We start from the raw sequence: 21,117 nt of genomic DNA on the forward strand, positions 1-21,117 counted from the left end.
CTTAACTTGCTCGCTCGTTTGCTATCTCTGACATGAGAATAACTACCCACGAGGAGTCTCTACTGAGGACTGCATGTGGCCCGACATAGACACACAGCAGTTGCTTATTAAACACTTAGTGAAGAAACATGAAATACAGGCACTTGGGCTTCCCTGGTGGCGCAGTGGTTAAGAATCCACCTGCCAATGCAGGGGACAGTGTTCGAACCCCAGTCCGGGAAGATCCCACATGCCGCAGAGCAACTAAGCCTGTGCACCACAACTACGGAGCCTGCGTTCTAGAGCCCACGTGCCACAACTACTGAAGCCCGCGCACCTAGAGCCTGTGCTCCACAGAAAGAGAAGCCACCACAATCAGAAGCCCGTGCACCACAATGAAGAGTAGCCCCTGCTTGCCGCAACTAGAGAAAGCCCGCGCACAGCAACGAAGACACAACACAGCCAAAAATAAATAGAAGAAATACAGGCATGAATTTCCACGAAAATTAGAAACTAAAAGGCTTTTCATCTGAAAACTAGAGGAGGACTGAGGACTACGGAAAGGACTACAGAAAGCACCCCACAGTGACTGGCACACGCTATGTTGTCTGCAGTAGTTTCCGTTTTGTTTTTTCTTAAGCAGAGCTCCAATCTTACGACTCACAGACTGGATGGCTGTGCACCATCAGGAACGAATTTTAAATAGGAAGCCTCATACCCCCAAGTCCTCCAACACTCTTGGCACCTTTCAGGGAGGACACCCCATGACCCAAGCCCCCCGGCCTGGGCACCCGGTGCTGACTCACTGAAGCTCTGCAGCAGCACGGACATTTCTGACTCTAACAAATGCTGGGTTGCATTTTCTCCACATCGTGAGAAGTCTTCTAGAATTCACTTAAAATAAAAAACCAACATAAAAGGAGTCCGAGCCCCCAGCGGAAAGAAGCTCTCTAGGTGAGCGTGGTTGCCCTGACACAGCTTAAACGGGTGCTCAGAACCCAGACAAAGAAAATACACAGAGAAAAGCAGCATATTAGCCAGTTTAATTTATTTAAGAATCTTACAAAAAAAGGAAAAAAAACCAGAAAAACAAAAATCAAAAGACACAACAAAAAACCTAAATACAGAATTCATTACGCTTCATGGTTGATCGTTTTTACTTGCAAGGGTATAAAACCTCGCTAAATGCAGCCAATACATTTTTATTGCATGAGACCCAATTTTTAAAGTTACAAATCAAAACGGTCAGAACAATCGTTTCTGGACACCCGGTACTGTATTACCACGGAAGGCTGAAGCAGTGCAGTATCATCAGAACAGTGCGTACCCTTCATACACTGACGGACATTCAAAACAGAGTAGCAATATAAAAAGAGAGATTTTAAAAAAGAGAACAGAACAGAAACAACCAGAAGAGTTTACATCCACCTTTGTTTCAAATTGTCTTTGGATTCCATCATATGTTGTCTCAAGATGCACCATGTCAGATCAGTAAAGGAAGATCTATGCCTACGTATAAAAGTATCCTTTGCTCAGCAGAGGTAGAACCTGGCAAAAGTTTTATTGCAGAGATACAGCGTACCTCTTCCCACCTCTCATGGTTGATGGTAGATACAAGTGGTTATTGAAAAATAATATCAGTAGTTTGCAAATTCAGTATAAACCATGAACAGGATGATTTTTTCTGATGGAGGTGAGACTGCAATGTGCTACGTAGAAAAAAAGCTCTCTGCCCCGTAAAGTGGAAGTCAGAAAGAAGGCTGAAGCTTCTTTATCCTCTTCAGTGCCACAAATACTGTCACAGCAAGAAAGGCCCTCAGGACAGGGTGGACGGAAAAGCCAGGGAGTTCTCACTAAGGGGCCGGCGGACTGACCCTCAGCCCCAAGGAGGCCTGACCTGCAAGTATCAAAGAGAACTGACGCTCCCAGGTGGCGCCCCTTGCTCGACTCTGCACTACAAGGGTGTAGTCTAGCCTCATGGTGTCCTGACGGTTGCTGCTCCCCGGGCGCCAGAGGAGGAAAGCCGGGCAGGACGTGTTGGGGCAGGGATTCCCACTGGAGCTCTCCTCTGAAAGGCCCCGTTTCATGACAAATTAGGTGCCTAAGACTTACCTAAATGCAGACAACTTTTAAATTTCAGGAAGTCTACGAAGTTCAGTAGTAACGAGAGAAACATGTACACAAATGAAGGCCCAAGAAAGGCTCACGGCTATCTTTCCTGAAAGTTAAGGAGGAAGATTTTCTTAAAAGTGCGAAATCTGTAATTAAAAACGCAATGTTGGCCTCCCTGGTGATGATTACCACCACTTTTGTGAGCCACCCCTGGGTCTGCCCTACTGGCAACACTAATCCAATCATTAAGAATGCCCTGATCCAGCTCAGCTCCTAGCTTTACAGCCAATCTAGTCAAGATCAATTCACCAGCTCACTGGTGGCAGGACAGCCCAGCAGATCCTACCAGCCAGTCCCTCCACAGTTAACTGGCTGTTTTACCCTCAGCACAGAATCAACCCTTGAGCTGAAGGCTCATGGAAGCCTCCACAGCAGTTGTGCTGCTCGATTCCGGAGGAAAACTGTCCCTTAAAGGACATTCTCTAATGTCACCTGTCAGCATGGACACCAGCATGTACGAGGTCTGTCTCCACTCCTGCTATAAATATCCTTAACTGGTGGGAGCAGAAGCAGATTACCCATGCTCACTGGAAAGTAAGCTTCTGATTGTTACTTGCAGGCTAAAAGTACACGCTGGACTTCTTAAAGAAACAGAAAATCTGCAGCAGTAGCAGGTCATAAATCACTGTTCAGATCTGCAAGATTTTCCTCTCAGCTGGAATGCCACAAGGATGAAGGATTTGGTGCAGGCCTGAAAAATTGCAAGGGTAGGAACAAGTCGGGTTTACTGAAGAGCAAGTTTGATCCCAAATGCACTGAAGAAGTTAGAGGAGCTTAAAGGAAGTCTTGGGAAGAAATTTTTTAGGTGAAAACATGAGGCTCACTATAGCTTCCAAAGAGCAACATAAATGAGCATAACTAGTCATATAATGACAGTATCAGAAATTGCACTCAAGTACATTCCCCCCAATACAATGCATTGCACACAGTAAAAATTTGTAATAAAAATGCAAAACACAATCAGGCATGTTGAAAAATATTAACACAAAACAGACATAGGAATTCTATGGTAAAGATGCAAAACCGAATTCTAAAATATATGAACAAATTCAACTAAGAAGTTTTTCATACGTTTCTACATCCAAAAAAAAAAACAAATTGTAAGAAGCCCCCTATGGGAAGTCAAGAAAAGAATAAATAGGATTGAAGGGAGGAGGGAAAAGAGAAAAACAAGCTGGTGGCGTCCCAATTTACAAGAAATATTTACATTCAGAATTCAAAAAGAACTCAACATTTCTATATATACACATTATGTACATATATATATATAAGTACAGCATAAAATCAGAAGGTGGGTTTTGGATTTCACCTCAAGTATGCAGAAAAAAAATTACTAGCTAGCTCGAGTTGCAGGTATCTATAGATGTGTTTCCTTCACTTATATGCCCTTAAAAGACACTGCCTTTGTACTAGACAACTGGCATCCAATGAGGACTTTTTACAAATGGCTTTTGCTCGCAGCTGTAGCCATGACATGGACTGCCTGCTGCATATTCCAGCAGCAAAGCGTGCACAGTGAGCGTGCGAGGTGTGGTGTTAGCCAAGGACTCCAGACATAGAGGAAGGATAGTCAACAAATGCCTACTGTCCCTGGGATGCCTGCACTAACCGAACATCTGTTAACTGCATACTGGTCTAACAGCGACTCTTATGTAGCACCATTCTTAGAAACTATCAAATATCATTCAGGTACATTTTTATTTTATTTTTTCAGGTACATTTTTAAAATGAGAGTATTTAGATAGGGACCTTCCTCTTAATATCTAATCAAGAAAAGGACCCAAGTGAAAAACACTTTTCCTCTGCTCCTACTTTCATAAACTGAAATGCATCAATCATTTCTAATCTATTGCTTTTCTTCCCCTCCTGCTAAACTGGAAAGTGGAGGGGACTGAGGAAAGGCTCCCATTATACAACGGTAAGTGTCTGGTACCCTTTCTCGTCACGCCTGTTAGAAGTTGCTCTAATAGCATCACATGGAGATTAGCAAATGAATGCCCCAGTGGCTACAGCCAGAAACTTATGCTTCTAGAATATTATATACCCCTGGAGCTTGGTAATCTAGAACTTTCACCATTACAGATGAAGCAGAATACAAGTAAAAGGTTTACTGTTGCAACTCAAAAAGGTTTCTGAAGTGCTAGTTGGATTGGAATAAATATATATATATACATACACACACCACTACATTGCTTTGGATGCAGGTTCTTGCTAACTTATATACAGATGCAAAGAAAAGATACTGAAGAGTGTATCGGCAATTTAGCAGCAAAAAGGGAAAATTGCTTAAGATATTTACTTTTTCATCAAGTGTGTTTAAAAATACCTTATTAATACTTTTAGGAATTCGTATCGTTGATAAATATCTGGATTATCCCACTAAACTGCAGCTTGTGGTAGGGAGGGTGCTAAATTAGGGGAACACTACCCCCCCGCCAATACCATCTGAGCAGCTCTGGACTTGGAAAGTGGTTTTCAGTACAATCGGCACTGTAAACTCTGAAAACACTTACATGACTTGTAATCAAAATCTTTGTGCTCAGAGCCATATTGCTAAAAAGGGAGAAAAGGCATTACAGAGGCCAAATGGACTCACATCGGGTTCAACAAGGTCCCTGGGTTCAGACGTGGCATTCAGATCCTGAAATACAAGGATCTGTTGTACAGAAGTTAGCTGTTGTTGAGACTTGATTTTTTGACAGAGGAGGACCTTGAATGCTGGCTTTTCCCATGTTGACCAACCTAAAACTTGCTGACTTGGGTAAGGGCACAGTGTTAAAGGTCATGTGTTCACCTCCAGAGAGGAGGATGGGAAGCAGACTGCCGGCGCTCACATGCACACCACACCACGATAAGCATGTGCACATGGCACCTCGGCTCCCCATCCATTTACACGGCTGCCTTTCTGAGGTCTACTTTGAGAGTTTTCAGAGGCCTTATTTCTGGACTTTTGTTTAAAAAAGCAAAACGAAGCTGTTCTACAAAGAACAGAACATACATATATCCCCCTTTGTAACAAGATAGCTATTCCAAGAGCAAACATTACATCATAAATTGTGAGGGTCAACTAACTGCATGCTAAAGAATCCTCACACTGAAGCTGCTTGGAAAAAACCATAACCTGCTAAAAACGATACTCCCACACACAAAAAAGGGAAGTTGGGCCAAGCCTCCAAGAGGGAGTCTCTTTTCCTCAACCCTGCCATTTTGTCTCACTGGAGGTAACAGGCTTGTTATGCTTCCCCCTCCACAGCTCTATTTCACCTTGGGATGTTGATGGAAGCTGACTGGGCTCCTGATTTAAAAACAGAAGAACTAACTGGGAAGTTTTGGTGCAGGTGGACAATTCTGCTCTTGACTGCCAGCTGGGTCTAGTGGCCCTAACAAGGGACATTGGTTGATATTCATATGGATCACTGCCTGAGATATAAGGACTAGACTGAGGATAAAAGTTGCATCCACTAGGCAAAATATGCCAAAGAACAGAAATTATTCTCAATTTGTTCCTTTAGGCGTCTAGAATAAATAATTCCAAAGAAAGAAAACTTATGGTAAACGTGACATGACCAAACTCAGGCTTGAAGAAACACAAGAGGATGATAGCCCTAGCTTTCCCATCACTTAACATATATCTCACCTAATTCTGCAATAAGTTTAGAAAGTTACAAAGGAGAACAGTTCAACTTGAGAAACTTTCAAAAGTACTATCGTTTTACCCCTTCCTCAACACCATTTCAATTTTGAGGGGTAGGTTTTAAACCAAAATATAAGGCTACCTGGAATGTTGAGCAACACGCAAGTTCTGCAGCATCCCCATCACAGACTACTTTTGAAGGTGGTGAGGGCCTAAACAAGAGTCCACTTCTGCTTAGTATAATAACTTTTTATTTGACATCTACAAGATTGTGGTTATCTTGCAGCTTTTGACCAGGTTTATACAATCTCAGTTTTTCAATAGTGCAACCTGTGCAAGCAAAAAAAAAAAAGGAAAGGAAAAAAAAAGGAAACAAAAAGACCAATTGTCCCCTCACTTGTTTTTATAAACATCTATTATAGGCGAAACAAAACTTACCCATATTATAGATAAGTGTCTATTCACATTTGTACATTACCATTTTTAACAGCTTGAGATAAACTCTACAATGTCTTACAACACATTAAACAATATTCAAGTTACTGGGTAACAACAATAACAACAAGAAATAAACATACAGCAGAAGCCTCAAGTGTTTCCTCATTGTCTAGTTTACAACTCAAGTACGGTTTCCATTTTTAAGAGTGACAAAGCAAATTAAGATAACGAAGTAAAAAAAAAGGAAGATTGTTTGCAAGACGGAAGCCAATTTGTACTTCTTTCTAAAACTATCTTTAAGTTAAGAAAAATGTAATTTTAAGAAAAGCAGCCTTGTAGCCATTTTTGCAGCACACATTAGGAATACTATTAATACATTAAAATTAACTTTTAAGAGTTTTATCACCAAAAAATGTATGTACTCATTACCTTGACAAGAAACCTGGGGCAGGGAGAATGGGAGAAGGTGATTTCGCAGGGTTTGAAGCAATACCCAGGTATAAACACTATAAAAATGCAATAACCAATGCTGTACATCTACAAATGTTTCTCTCCGTTACTTGACTTCTGTGTTAATCTTGTTTACGCATGCTTTCAAAGACATGCACTGTCAGAACAAAAACTAGAAAAAGAACCTGAATGCATGATATGTAACCTTTCATTTCATGCTTTAATAAACCTATTGTTTTAATAAGTTGGAAAAAGAAACCAATATATATTTTCTCTATTTATAGACTCAAAACACATGCATCCGGGGATAAGTCCCACAGCAATGGCATGGATGTACTGCGTTAACCCTGAGCACTGTATAACATAAAAGTAAAGCCAGTTTGGGAAGTTCCAAGCATTTTTAAACCAATTATGGTTCGTAGCTTTTAACAAACTCACAAACAAACAGACTGACACACACGCGCACATACCCCTCTGCTCACCCAAAGTAAAAGCATACGGTAAGTACCACGGGAAAAGCACGAGGAAAGACATATGTACCACCATCGGCACTGCTGATTTTCAGTTTTGCTATCTATTCCAGGTTTGTCCTTATTCCCAAAAAAATTAACTAGAGAGAGAGCACAACTGAAAAAAAATTATAATTCTTTGGAAACTGTCCCTGATTTTTATGCAAATGATATGCTTCAACAGCATTTCATATACATCCATGTTGAAACCTGTCTGTTCTTATGCGTTGCTCAAATTGGCGATGCTCTGGGGGTGACGCTGCTGCCAGAGCTGTTTCTGCTGGACCGCAAGCTGTTGAGACTGGTCTGAAGTTGACAGGAGATTTATAAGAGGAGACACACAATTTGCAGGAATGATCAAACCTGCAATTAGAAAACAAGAATTTATAAAGGTTGCTTCCAGGAGAAACCACACTGTTTTACAGCTTCATAGCAAATTCCAAATGAAGTATAATATTAAGTTTAATGAATAAGACTCCACAAAAAAACTAAATGAACACCTAATAACTGAACTGGCCCCTTCAGAAGTAGCCCGATTCCTCAGCAGCATCACCCACAAATACCTGAGCACATGCGTCTAGTGCAACACCATCTTCTTGCTGAAGCAACAGAAGGCCAAGTACAGTACCTTCCTATCTACTATCTTTGAAGCTCCACAAATGTATGCAAGCACCACCTTCTTTGGCATATACTAATGTACCAAAGAGACTACAAAATAGTGGCTGCAAATTCAAATGCGTACTGAAGCAGTAACTTCTAAGTGGCACAGTGTGGAAGTCAGCAAACTGGAGAGTATATATATCCTCTGTAAGGGAACTTTAACTCCTCCCATGTGGGAACAGGGGCTCAATGTTCCAAGCTTCTCTGTTGTTGCTGCTGCTGTTGTTGTTTTGAAGAAGATAGAAATCCAGTCTTCTGATTTTTTTTAAATAAATTTATTTATTTTATTTATTTATTTTTGGCTGCGTTGGGTCTTTGTTGTTGCACACAAGGTTTCTCTAGTGGCGGCGAGCGGGGGCTACTCTTCATTGTGGTGCGTGGGCTTCTCACTACAGTGGCTTCTCTTGTTGCGGAGCGTGGGCTCTAGGCACATGGGCTTCAGTAGTTGCAGCACGCGGGCTCAGCAGTTGTGGCTTGTGGGCTCTAGAGTGCAGGCTCAGTAGTTGTGGCGCATGGGCTTGGTTGCTCCGCGGCATGTGGGATCTTTTCGGACCAGGGCTCGAACCCGTGTCCCCTGCATTGACAGCCAGATTCTTAACCACTGCGCCACCAGGGAAGCCCACAATCTTTTGATTTTTAAAAGTTGGCAACTAACTCAATTGAAATCTTGCAACCAAAAATACTTGAGGATCAAAAAAATGTCCATGGACTGACTAGCCCACAGGCTACCAATGTGCAACCCAGGATACAGAGAAAGGTTGTTGCAAAAGAAACAAAGACAATGCGACAGGGAAAGTGCAATAACTGGGTGGATTTCCGTGAGGCCTGTCATTGAGGGAACAGTGGGAGCGGCTAGCCTGGTCTCCCTTGCTCCCTGCAGGACTCCAGTCCATCCCCTGTGCACAGTGGCTTTGACTTCCATAGTCTCAATGTGGCACAATGAACATAAAGACTTCAGAGAATCCTTAGTCTTCATACCAGGGAGCCTGCACAGATGTCGACAGTGAGGGAGGGGAGCAAGAGCACCGAGGGCAGCATAAAATCACAACCACATCAGGATTTCAGCCAGAGCCAACTACACCCATTCAAAAGCTTAACTACTGTTTATCCTTTTAAGAACATAATATAAAGCAAGCTCTACCCCACCACTGGAATAGACAGATGCTAAGATTCTAAGACATTAGAAGCAAAATAAGAAAAACACAGGACCTGATTTTTCTTCTCAAGGCTCAAACCAAAAAAAAATTAAAACTCACCTACAATCCGCTGTCCATCCTCTGTTCTTAGCCGAACTATCTGCATTTTCACGTTTGTGCCACTGACAGATGCGAGAACACCCTCGACTTTTGTCCAGACACTCAGTACTGAGCCACATAATACATAGTATGTGCGGCAACGAAGACCTATTTCACAAACTAATCCCAAACTTGCTTTTTTGCAATTGCCACGCCTAGGATAGATAATAAGGAAAAAAATGTATATGTGCGTGCACACACGCGCACGCGCACACGCACACGCGCACACACACACACACAAGGCCCACAAGGTCTACCCTAATTTCAAATGGAAAACGGCCTACCGTCATTTACCTTTACTGATAAAGTTTGTAGACTGCAGTCCTTCTGACATTGGATTATCCTGTCCAACTTAAGGTATCACTACTGATTTTAAAATTAGTTATTTCTTGGGCCTGACTCCCTTATAAAAGGGCTGATTTATTGGTCTTGATATCCATTTAAGCATTTGTCATTTTAATATCCATTAGTTTACTGTATTAATGTCAGTTTATAAAATAATCCTGCCAGTTATTTCCATAGTATTAAACTACCAATATACAGTTCTAAATCAGGTAAGTGGAAAAGCCCTCAGCAAATAAACAAAAGCAAATTTATCTACCTACATGTGTCTAAATAAAAACCTAGCTAAAATTCATCTATATCCTGTATCCCTTTTCAAAAAGTGGGCCAGATACTCCATTTTCAATGCCCTGAAATGAACATAATGACTTGAGAACACCTCTGGCTAGCCTAGTAGTACGCAGGATCAGCTCCAGGGCTCAACAACAAAGTTTCTAGTGCTGTTAACTATTTGAGGTACCTCTGTGGTTTCCTAGAAGTTCCCTAGCCTTAAAAATAAAACTGATTTGGGACACCAATAAAACTTTGGAGGAAGGAAAAAATAAAGGAAGGGAAGGAAGGAGAGGAGAAAGAAAAAGTCTCAACCCTAAGAATGATAGTTAAGTCCATGCTGGCAGACAACATTTGGTTGGAAGTAACAAAGCATCAGTGGGGACACCTAAAACAGTGCATGGTCCAGAGGCTTCCAACAAGTACCTCTGCTTAAAGAAACAACACCGAGCAATTGATAATCTGCTTGTGTACTTATAGGGACAGATAGCTAAAGAATGAAGGGATGTTTAAATCTTGATCATACTTTGGAATATATGGTGAGAAAAATGAAAACTAACCAATAAGCATGAGTACAAGTATCTGCAGATGAATTATACTGATCTAGCCAGTGGACCAGGGCATCGTCTGAGACTACCTGTGAAAATAAGACAAAAATTCCATTGAAAAGGTATTGTTTTAAACAAACTGGTTGCCTAATTTGGTCTCTAAAGCCAACTTAAAACCATCTTTATATAAAAAACATGGTCTTCACTACTGCTTGCATTTGAATTTTACCCATAAAGCTCTGCCATGAGGTTTTTCCCATGTAATGAATATTTCAAATAGTTAACTTAATTATAATTGTTTGCAAGTGAAAATGGCTAGGAATAATAGTAATATAAGGTAATACTAACAACAAAATAACATAGTAAAGTTAGGAAAAAGAGATATCACTGTTTTTCCAGAAATTATTGCAAAATATAAACACAGCAGTTCACAGTAAAACCAAGAGTTGGTGGGAAGGAATTTCAGTCTTGTACATCTTCCCTTTATTTAAAAAATTCTAATTTTTGTAGTTAGCACTATAGAAACTTCCTTTTCTGATAACATAAGCTGTTTCAAATAATCACCTTTAAGTTTCCTAACAGTTGATAACATTAAGACTGGGATATTAATTTAACAAGAGTTGATAAAACTTTTTCTGAAACAATTTTTCAGTAATCAAATAGGAAAAATTGACAATTTACATATAAACATAGTTGCAATATATTATTATAAAACAAGTATTTATACATAACATCATGTACAAATGGAAAAATACCTTCTTATATTTCTTTTTTAGATCAGCATAAATTTCTAATTTGAGCTGTTTCCCAGTATTTGGTCTATAAACTAAGAAAAGCTTCTTTTTAGGATTCACTTCTTTAACTAAGATGGCAGTTTTCTTGTTGTTTCTTATCTATTAAAAATAAATAAATAGGTGAGAAAATATAAAGATTCAATACTGCACACTTCAAGACATGCTTGCTTTTTGCACCATCACATCACGATCAAAGCCAAATGAGTTTGTAAATACAAAACTGTGTGAAAGGAATAACACCTGCTGTGTAACCGACTTGAACAAGGTCTCACCAAAGTGAAGGCTAATGGACCTTATCTCTGAGGCAAGACAATCTTTAGAAAATTGTGTTGAGTAATAAGATTTAAAGCACGATGTCCAGTGGAGACAATTTTGCTTCCTCTAGTCCAGGAAACTGGACTCGCAGCCTCAACAGGGTCAGAGGTATGTGAGGTAAGAATCTAGGTAGTGGGCAGGAAGGGTCTTCACAGGAAGTAATTTTACCTCTACTGTATGTTACTCTCCTTCAAGTTACGATGAAATATATAACCTTCAAGATAATGCCTTTTGATCACCCCCAGTCCTCTGAATTCATCTACTCCATCAGTGCTACAACCTATTCCTATGGTTGTGTGACGGTAAAATATCACATGAAATATCACAAATTCATCTGTAAACAGTAACACTGTAACAGGAGAAAGCCAAATGCTGAACAAATAATACATAAATATGATGCAGAAGTGGAAGAAAACGATGCATTAGACAAACGATGGAACTTGTTTTATTTTAAAAATTTTCTAAAAGTTGGACTTTATGAGAGGAACCCTGAGATTTGTAAAAAGCCCCATTTAACGCAAGGAAAAATAAGATTGGGAAAATTAGTATTTCTTTTGAAGAATGGTGAACAATTTCAAAGCAACAGTCTCCGGAGCAAAACTGAAGGAAAAAGAAAAGTTTCAAAGGTATTTTCCCAGCTCCTCTACAAAATAAATCATTTGCTAAGCTACTACCTTTTTTAAATTTTATTTTATTTTTGCGGTACGTGGGCCTCTCACTGACGTGCCCTCTCCTGTTTCGGAGCACAGGCTCCGGACGTGCAGGCTCAGTGGCCATGACTCACGGGTCCAGCTGCTCCGCAGCATGTGGGATCTTCCCGGACCGGGGCACCAACCCGTGTCCCCTGCATCGGCAGGCGGACTCTCAACCACTGCGCCACCAGGGAAGCCCTACTACCTTTTTATATTAAGATAATTCTTACGCTGATAAAAGGACCTAATACTTTACTTTTCTCTTCATTGATACTAAAGATCCTTCGTCTTTTACTTGTTCAAATGATTTGAAACATTGTTTATATAATTACTGCAAAGTCTATGAAACAAAAGTTAAGTGAAAAATACATATAAAATTTTGTATCAGCTGATGTGAAATTCTCTAGCTAACTATACTTTAAGGCAGTGTTTAAAGCACATAGCAGTGTGATCTATCTTGACAGTGTCAGGTTAATTCACTGTAACTATAAAATAAATCATCACACTACAGTGGAATTAAAAGTGATTCTGACATGGCTTTCCTAATGTCAACACACGGTAAACACACTGCAAGTTGAAACTGCTTGCTGCTGAGGCGGCTCAATGAAGGAGGCTACAGCTTCTTGGAAGGATGTCTCTTCCAAGGTCCTCACTCTTCACAACCAGCTGCCTGTGGCCGTGCAGCAGAGAGTAACAAAGGACAACGCTACCACATCCTTTCACTCAAGGGAAACTGGTGGGGATCAGCATTTTCATCAAAACCTACCAGTGCCTCAATTTGGCAATAATTTCAAGTGAAAAAAATATAACCAGGCTTCCCTGGTGGCGCAGTGGTTGAGGGTCCGCCTGCCGATGCAGGGGACACGGGTTCATGACCCGGTCCGGGAAGATCCCACATGCCGCGGAGCGGCTGCGCCCATAAGCCATGGCCACTGGGCCTGTGCGTCCAGAGCCTGTGCTCCGCAACGGGAGAGCCCACGGCGGTGGGAGGCCCACGTACCACAAAAATAAATAAATAAATAAAATAACCAATATCCTATAGTGACCAATCAAAATCCCATCCAAGGTCTCGAGAGAAATCTGAATAAAATCTAGTGAACTGTATCAGTATCTTGGTTGTGATATTATACTATAGGTTTGTAAAATGTTACCATTGGGAAAACTGGTGTAAAAGGAATTTCTCTGTATTATTTCTTATAACCTCATGAGAATCTACAATAATCTCAATAAGATTTTCAAACACACATACACACACATACATGCACAACTAGGAGCCAGATCCAGTTTGAGAGCTTTGCTATTGAATCAGAGACCAGTAAACCAGGTTTATGGACCAAATGGCTTGAGGCTCCTAAGCTTAAGAATAGTTTAAGGAAGGAACGGAGAAAGTTTCTTAGGAAGGAAAAAAATCCATGCTGTTGAACCTAGGGTCAGGACAGGAATAAAGACCCAGACGTAGAGAATAGACTTGAGGACACAGGGATGGGATACGGTAAGCCAGGACCAAGTGAGAGAGTAGCAATGACATATATACATTACCAAATGTAAAATACATAGCTAGTGGGAAGCAGCTGCATAGCACAGGGAGATCAGCTCGGTGCTTTGTGAGCACCTAGAGGGGTGGGATAGGGAGGGTGGGAGGGAGGCACAAGAGGGAGGGGATGTGGGGATATACGTATACATATAGCTGATTCATCTTGTTATACAGCAGAAACTAAACAACATTGTAAAGCAATGTTGTAAAGCATTGTATACTCCAATAAAGATGTTTAAAAAAAAAAAAGGAGAAGGCAGCAACTTAAACTCAGCCAAATCTGCTTGTTATCTTTCCCCTCAATCCTGATATGTCCTTTTACTTGTTCAGTTTTACCCATCCCACCCTAGCTAGAAACCTCAAGATAATACTAGAAGCCAAGAACAAAGCTGGGGGGAAAATCATTTTTCAGACTTTTAAGAACTAAACTTTTTCTCCTCCAGGATCTTCAAAAGAGTTTATCCTCTCATTCACACATAGAAAGAAGTAAGTGATCTTAAGATCCAGTGATGCCATTTCTCTGAATCTACTCTAGAGATACACTCACACAGGTACATAAAGAAGCATGTCCTTTGTAAGAGAAAAAATGGAAACAACCTAAAAGTCAATTAATACGACACAGGCTAAATAAACCATGGTATATTCATAACACAGAATACCATGCAACAGCCACAATGAATGAAGTAGTCCTATAAGTATCAATACAGAAAGCACTCCAAGACTGATTGTTTAGTGAGAAAGGCAATTTAAAGAATGATCGATACTGTATCATAGAATTGGTGTAAAAAAAATAACCAACAACAAATCAACCATCTAAAACAGTAAATTGTTTCCTATGGCTATGATACATATGCATTAAATGCACAGAAAATGGTCTGGGAGAATAGACACAAAACTGGTAACGGTGGCTACCTCTGGGAAGGTGGGAAGGGACCGTGGCTGGGAATGATGGTCAAAAAATTTAGTGCTATCTGTATTTAAATTTTTTCACAAGTGTAATAATGCATTCATGGGTACATAATTCAATTAAAGAATTTAAGAAAAAAAAAATCCACAAAGAATAGTCAGCAGAGACCACATATTCTCTGCAAAACCTAAAATACTACCTGACCCCTGACATAAAAAATTTAGGGATTCCTGCTCTAGAGAGCTTATTTATGGTTTCACTCTGCCTGTGGCATCATCATATTTGGTCTCCTTTACGCAGTTCTTGAACCAGGTCTTCATTTACAGTTGGTCACTCCATAAAGGGCTTGGCCAAAAAGTTCGTTCGGGTTTTTGGTACCATCTTACTGAAAAACCCCAACGAACTTTTTGGCCAACCCAATATTTGCAAATAAAAAGTAAAATGTGCTACACACATACAAAGCAATATTAGTCACAAAAAGAAAGGAAGTTATGACACATTCTACAACATGGACGAACCTTGAAAACATTATGCCGAGTGAAAGAAGCCAGACACAACTGTCACATACTGCACGATTCCACTTATATGAGGTACCAAGATACGCAAACTCATAGACAAAAAATAGATCAAAGGTTATCAGGCCAGGGGAAAGCTACTGTTTAATGGTGATGTTGGCACAACATTGTGAATATAATTAATGACACTAAATCATACACTTTAAAATGGATAAAATGGCAAACTTTGTTATATATTTTACCATAATTTTAAAAAGTTAACAAAACGTAGAGAACTTCCCTGGTGGCGCAGTGGTTAAGAATCTGCCTGCCAATGCAGGGACACAGGTTCAAGCCCTGGTCTGGGAAGATCCCACATGCCGCAGAGCAACTAAGCCCGTGCGCCACAACTACTGAGCCTGCACTCTAGAGCCCGTGAGCCACAACAACTGAAGCCTACATGCTGCAACTACTGAAGCCCACGCGCCTAGCGCCCGTGCTGTGCAACAAGAGAAGCCACCGCAATGAGAAGCCCGCGCACCGCAACAAAGAGTAGCCCCTGCTCGCCTCAACTAAAGAAAGCCCACGCCCAGCAATGAAGCCCCAACGCAGCCCAAAATAAAAATAATTAAAAAAAAATTTTTTTGACAGCAACTCTATCTCAAAAGAATAAGTAGCAGCATCTTTAAGATATCCAAGAAAAGAAAACGTGAACTAAAGATTTCATGTCTGGGCTTCCCTGGTGGCGCAGTGGTTGGGAGTCTGCCTGCCGATGCAGGGGGGACGTGGGTTCGTGCCCCGGTCCAGGAGGATCCCGCATGCCGCGGGGCGGCTGTGCCCGTGAGCCATGGCCGCTGAGCCTGCGCGTCTGGAGCCTGTGCTCCGCAACAGGAGAGGCCACAACAGTGAGAGGCCCGCGTACCGCAAAAAAAAAAAGATTTCATGTCTGGTAAAATTTGTCTTTCAAGTACAAAGGCACAAACTTACCAGCACGTAAGAATTCAGGGAGTAATGTTTCCACAAGCCCTTCCTGAATCTACTACATAATGGGCTTCAGACAAAATAACTAGAGAGATATTAACCTAAGGACTAGTGAGTGAGTGGTGAGCTTTAATTATAAATTAATTACCTGTAGAACTAAGATTAATTAAGGGTTAAAAGAAGAGTATAGGGCTTCCCTGGTGGTGCAGTGGTTGAGAGTCCGCCTGCCGATGCAGGGGACACGGGTTCGTGCCCCGATCCAGGAAGATCCCACATGCCGCAGAGCGGCTAGGCCCGTGAGCCATGGCCCCTGAGCCTGTGCGTCCGGAACCTGTGCTCCGCAACGGGAGAGGCCACAACAGTGAGAGGCCCGCGTACCAAAAAAAAAAAAAGAAGAAGAGTATACTATATAATTGCCATATGTTGACGTGCAGAAACAGTATAACTATTTTTTAAATAGCATAAAGTAAGCTTATACAAAAAAAGTTATTACAACAAAAATATTTTCAAAATACTGGGGCATAGTATCCATGATATTTTATCATCCTGTGTGCCCTGAAGAACAGGGATTATTAGTGTGGAAGAAAGAAGACCAAAATTTCAGAGAAAGGTCTTCCCTGGTGGCGCAGTGGTTAAGAATCCATCTGCCAATGCAGAGGACACAGGTTCAGCCCTGGTCTGGAAAGATCCCACATGTGGCGGAGCAATTAAGCCCGTCTGCCACAACTACTGAGCCTGTGCTCTAGAGCCCGTGTGCCACAACTACTGAGACCACGTGCCACAACTACTGAAGCCCGCGCACCTAGAGCTCATGCCTCTCAACAAGAGAAGCCACCACAACGAGAAGCCCGCGCACCACAGAGTAGGCCCCAGTCGCTGCAACTAAAGAAAGCCCGCGCACAGCAATGAAGACCTAACACAGCCAAAAATAAAATAAATTAAAAAAAAAAAATCAGAGAAGAGATAAGATTAAAATTCCACATTTTTTGTTTGTTTGTTTTTTGTGGTACGTGGGCCTCTCACTGTTGTGGCCTCTCCCGTTGCGGAGCACAGGCTCCAGAAGCACAGGCTCAGCGGCCATGGCTTACGGGCCCAGCTGCTCCGCGGCATATGGGATCTTCCCGGACCGGGGCACGAACCCGTGTCCCCTGCATCGGCAGGCGGACTCTCAACCACTGCGCCACCAGGGAAGCCCCAAAATTCCATAGTTTTGATCAGGACAAATAAATATGCATTCATTTGTGTGTATATATGTATATGTCTAAATGTAAACACGTACACACACGTGCACACACACACATACACACTCACACATCCTCTCTCCTTAGCTCTGTCCACAGGCAAATACTAAACCAATGAATGTAGTTACACTAATAACTGAAAACTGAATCTTGAAGACATAAAGCATTATTATGACTAAAGAAGGTCACTCACTATATTATGGAAAAAAAGGGTTCAATTTACTAATAATATGTAAACATTTTTTTTTTTGCCCACACCACGCAGTATGCAGGATCTTAATTCCCTGACCAGGGATCAAACCTGTGCCCCCTGCAGTGGAAGTGTGGAATAGTAACCACTGGACCACCAGGGAATTCCCCAATAAGTAATAATTTAAAACTAGCATTTAATAATACTCCTCAAAACGTATTAAATAAAAATATATCACAATTACAGTGATAAATTATCAAAACACAGAAAGCTAAATACAATTGGAAAATCAGCACAAAGCGAACAGGTAATTACAATGCTGGCAATGAAAACACATTACACATCTTAACAACTAACATTTAAGGGAAACAAGCCTTACTTGCAATGACAAATAAAAGCCATCATCTGGTCCTGTCAACTCAGCCCAAATCTTGGTAGCTTCCTCCCAGGACATTCCCCTCTCTACACTTATCTGTAAAAAAAAAAAATAATAAAATTTAAATTAAACTCACTTCGGAGAATGCTTACCAGAAAATGATATTATACTTGAATGTGCACGTTTTCTAAACTTACCGTGTATAATTCTACATGGCCAGAGGTTGAATATCCTGGAGTCAGAAACTTCTTAACATCACTTTTCCTCACTTTTTCATCTCCAGAACCAAGATCTTGAACAAGAAAAAGCAACATATAAGTATAAAAAAAATTTTTCATCAATAATACATATGACAGGCTTCCCTGGTGGCGCAGTGGTTAAGAATCCGCCTGCCAATGCAGGGGACACGGGTTCGAGCCCTGGTCGGGGAAGATCCCACATGCCGCAGAGCAACTAGGCCCATGCGCCACAACTACTGAGCCTGTGCTCTAGAGCTCGCGTGCCACAACTACTGAAGCCCGTGCACCTAGAGCTCATGCTCTGCAACAAGAGAAGCCACGGCAACAAGAAGCCCAGGCACCACAACGAAGAGTATCTCCCGCTTACTGCAACTACAGAAACCCCATGTGCAGCAAAGAAAACCCAATGCAGCCAAAAATAAAATTAATTAATTAATTAAAAAGAAAGAAAAAAAGAATACATAAGATGTTTTAAAAATTTCCCAACTTACCTAAGATTCCCATATCATATCTTCCATTTTTTTTGGCATTTTGAACAACTGCAGTAAGTGTGTCTGCAAAATACTGAAATAACGCATTCTGCTGATGCACCTCCATGCCCAAAATTCTATTTAAGAATTTTCCTATGTTGTTATAATCTGCAATGACAAGATTGTATGAAAGATTTAATGCATTCAAATGGCAATTTAAAAAATTTATTCATCTCAGCCTAGTAAGAGTCTCACTTTCTTCTCTAAGACTTCCCTCACAACTCCTGTACCGTTCCCAGAACAGGGCTATACTTCGACCGCTTCTACCTCTAGCAATTAGCACGACTATACTACATGCTCAAAAGATGTTTGCCAAATTGAATTTTTGCATCTTCAGCTTCGCTTACTGAAGGTATGAATATAATTTAGCACAACAGAATGTTAGTTTTCCAACATTAAGTCTTAACCCATAAAGTTTAAGTGCTGTTAAGTCAGTGAAGCTCAACTTTGGCTGCACAAGTAAGAATGCCCAGGAGCTTCTGGAAAATTACCGACGTCTGAGCTCCTGCCCTGGCTTCAGTACTTTTTTAAAAACTCAACAGCTGATCATATACGCAACCTGGTTTGAGAACTGCTGCTATGTAGAGAGAATAGAGATTTAATTTCTTGAATAACCATAGTTATTCATAGCAAAAACCACCCAGAATGCTCTGTGAGCACTCAGTAATGAGGGATTGAGACCTAGAGACTTGAAGCTTCCCCTTCAACTTGACGAAAGCATAAACAACAAAATGGGCTATAATGATACAGCAACAGTTATGAACATACATACAAAAGTCATACCATTACCTTTATCTAGAGTAAGAATTCCTGAACGATCTTCTACATTTATCAGGCCAACTCCTATCAGTCCTTGTCGAACATCTGTAATAAAACAAATTTATAAAAAACCTTATAGCCCAGGGCTTCCCTGGTGGCGCAGTGGTTAAGAATCCGCCTGCCAATGCAGGGGACACGGGTTAGAGCCCTGGTCCGGGAAGATCCCACATGCCGTGGAACAACTAGGCTCGTGCGCCACAACTACTGAGCCTGTGCTCTAGAGCCCGCGAACCACAACTACTGGAGCCCGCACGCCTAGAGCCCATGCTCCACAACAAGAGAAGCCACTGCACCACTGCAGTGAGAAACCCACTCGCCACAACTAGAGAAAGCCTGCAAACAGCAACGAAGACCCAATACAGCCAAAAATAAAAATAAATTAAAACAAACAAAAAATAAACCTTATAGCCCAAATAACTCAATGAGCTGTTAACTGACTAATCAAATTAGATCAAGCTCTAGCATATAAGACACAGTCTATGTATCTTCCATAGTTCCTATTAGCTGAATTAAATGGAACCCACAGCCCCTAAAGATCTTTAAAATCCTAGAATACTCAAACCTCACATTATATTTTATTATTTCACTAAAATGTCGTTATCTTTTCAACAACAACCCTTGGCAGTGGAGATCCTTGGCTACAAAGCTGTCACCCACAGAATCTAAACAACTTCGAACATACAGCAGGATACTGATTAAATAATTTATATAAGGAAATAATCATGCTTCCTTTCCAAACGTTACCTATCAGTACTGACAAGGCAATGCAGAAGATAAGCAACGTGTATAACTGTCAACATGTTCTGAATTACGTTACTAAGAGGACAGTTTATAAAACTTTTAAAAAGTATTTGTGTCCAGGATCTAACCCAGACTTACAGTAAAAAGGGTTTAAGAAAGAGAAAAGGATCAACAGGAAGCATAATTATATCCTATTTACACATTTATTTAATCAGCTAGACTGCTACATGCTCAAAATGTGTAGATTCTGCAGAAGATGACAACTCTGTAGCCAAAGAGCTCCAATGCAAAAAATCCTCATTTTGGGAATCCATCCTATGGGAGGAAATTCCTGAATAGAAGGATAGCTGCTATAATTCCAGCACTGTTTGTGATGCAAAAAAATGAAAGCCACTTGAACATCAACAAGGGAAAAACTGTTACATAAGCTAGATGTAGAATATTACACAACTGTTAAAATACGTGTTAGTACTATAGCTATTGATTTGTAAGGGATGCCTGTGATGTACCAAGTGAGAAAAGTACGTTGCAAGTAATATTAACATGTTTTTTTTTTTAAAAAGCTCTGTGTTTAGACAAATGGATAAAGGTGTGTTAAGGCTGCCCCTGTTCAGACTGTCAACATTTGTTAACCTCAGCAGGTGAGACTGGTAGGTAGCAGGTAGTTAAGGAGAGGGTATGGGCTCCTCATTATTCACTTTTAGATTGTTTTCATCACTTATAATGAATAAAAAACATGTAATTTTTTAGAATTAGAAATAAATTGGGGAGTTGTTTTTGACAATCCCTCCAATGACCAAACAAAAAGAAAATAAGAGGGAATGAAAGGGAAAGGGAGAAAAAGAACAGGGCCAAGACTTTATTGGTTTTTTGTTTTGTTAAATGCCATCAGTGATTATAAGCACCCCTGCCAGCTATGTCAATATGGACTGTTACCAACACTAAACATGGGTTCAATTGGAAAGGA

General features: G+C 40.8%; 1 protein-coding gene across 5 annotated transcripts in view; it reads right to left on the minus strand.

Annotated features, from left to right (window-relative positions):
- Window positions 1-1,010: 1,010 nt before the first annotated feature.
- SBNO1 (strawberry notch homolog 1) overlaps window positions 1,011-21,117 on the minus strand; it is a 58,355-nt gene continuing 38,248 nt past the window's right edge. For all 5 annotated transcript variants that reach the window (XM_067701086.1, XM_067701085.1, XM_067701082.1 and 2 more), the window contains 8 exons: window positions 19,380-19,454; window positions 18,552-18,698; window positions 18,019-18,113; window positions 17,825-17,917; window positions 11,053-11,190; window positions 10,310-10,386; window positions 9,099-9,292; window positions 1,011-7,545 (listed from right to left, as the gene is read on the minus strand). In XM_067701086.1, the coding sequence (XP_067557187.1) occupies window positions 7,403-7,545; window positions 9,099-9,292; window positions 10,310-10,386; window positions 11,053-11,190; window positions 17,825-17,917; window positions 18,019-18,113; window positions 18,552-18,698; window positions 19,380-19,454 (962 nt within the window). In that variant the 3' untranslated portion in view covers window positions 1,011-7,402. The remainder of the gene's footprint in view (window positions 7,546-9,098; window positions 9,293-10,309; window positions 10,387-11,052; window positions 11,191-17,824; window positions 17,918-18,018; window positions 18,114-18,551; window positions 18,699-19,379; window positions 19,455-21,117) is intronic.

This window comes from Pseudorca crassidens, chromosome 12 (assembly GCF_039906515.1).
Source record: "Pseudorca crassidens isolate mPseCra1 chromosome 12, mPseCra1.hap1, whole genome shotgun sequence".
Taxonomy (NCBI): domain Eukaryota; kingdom Metazoa; phylum Chordata; class Mammalia; order Artiodactyla; family Delphinidae; genus Pseudorca; species Pseudorca crassidens.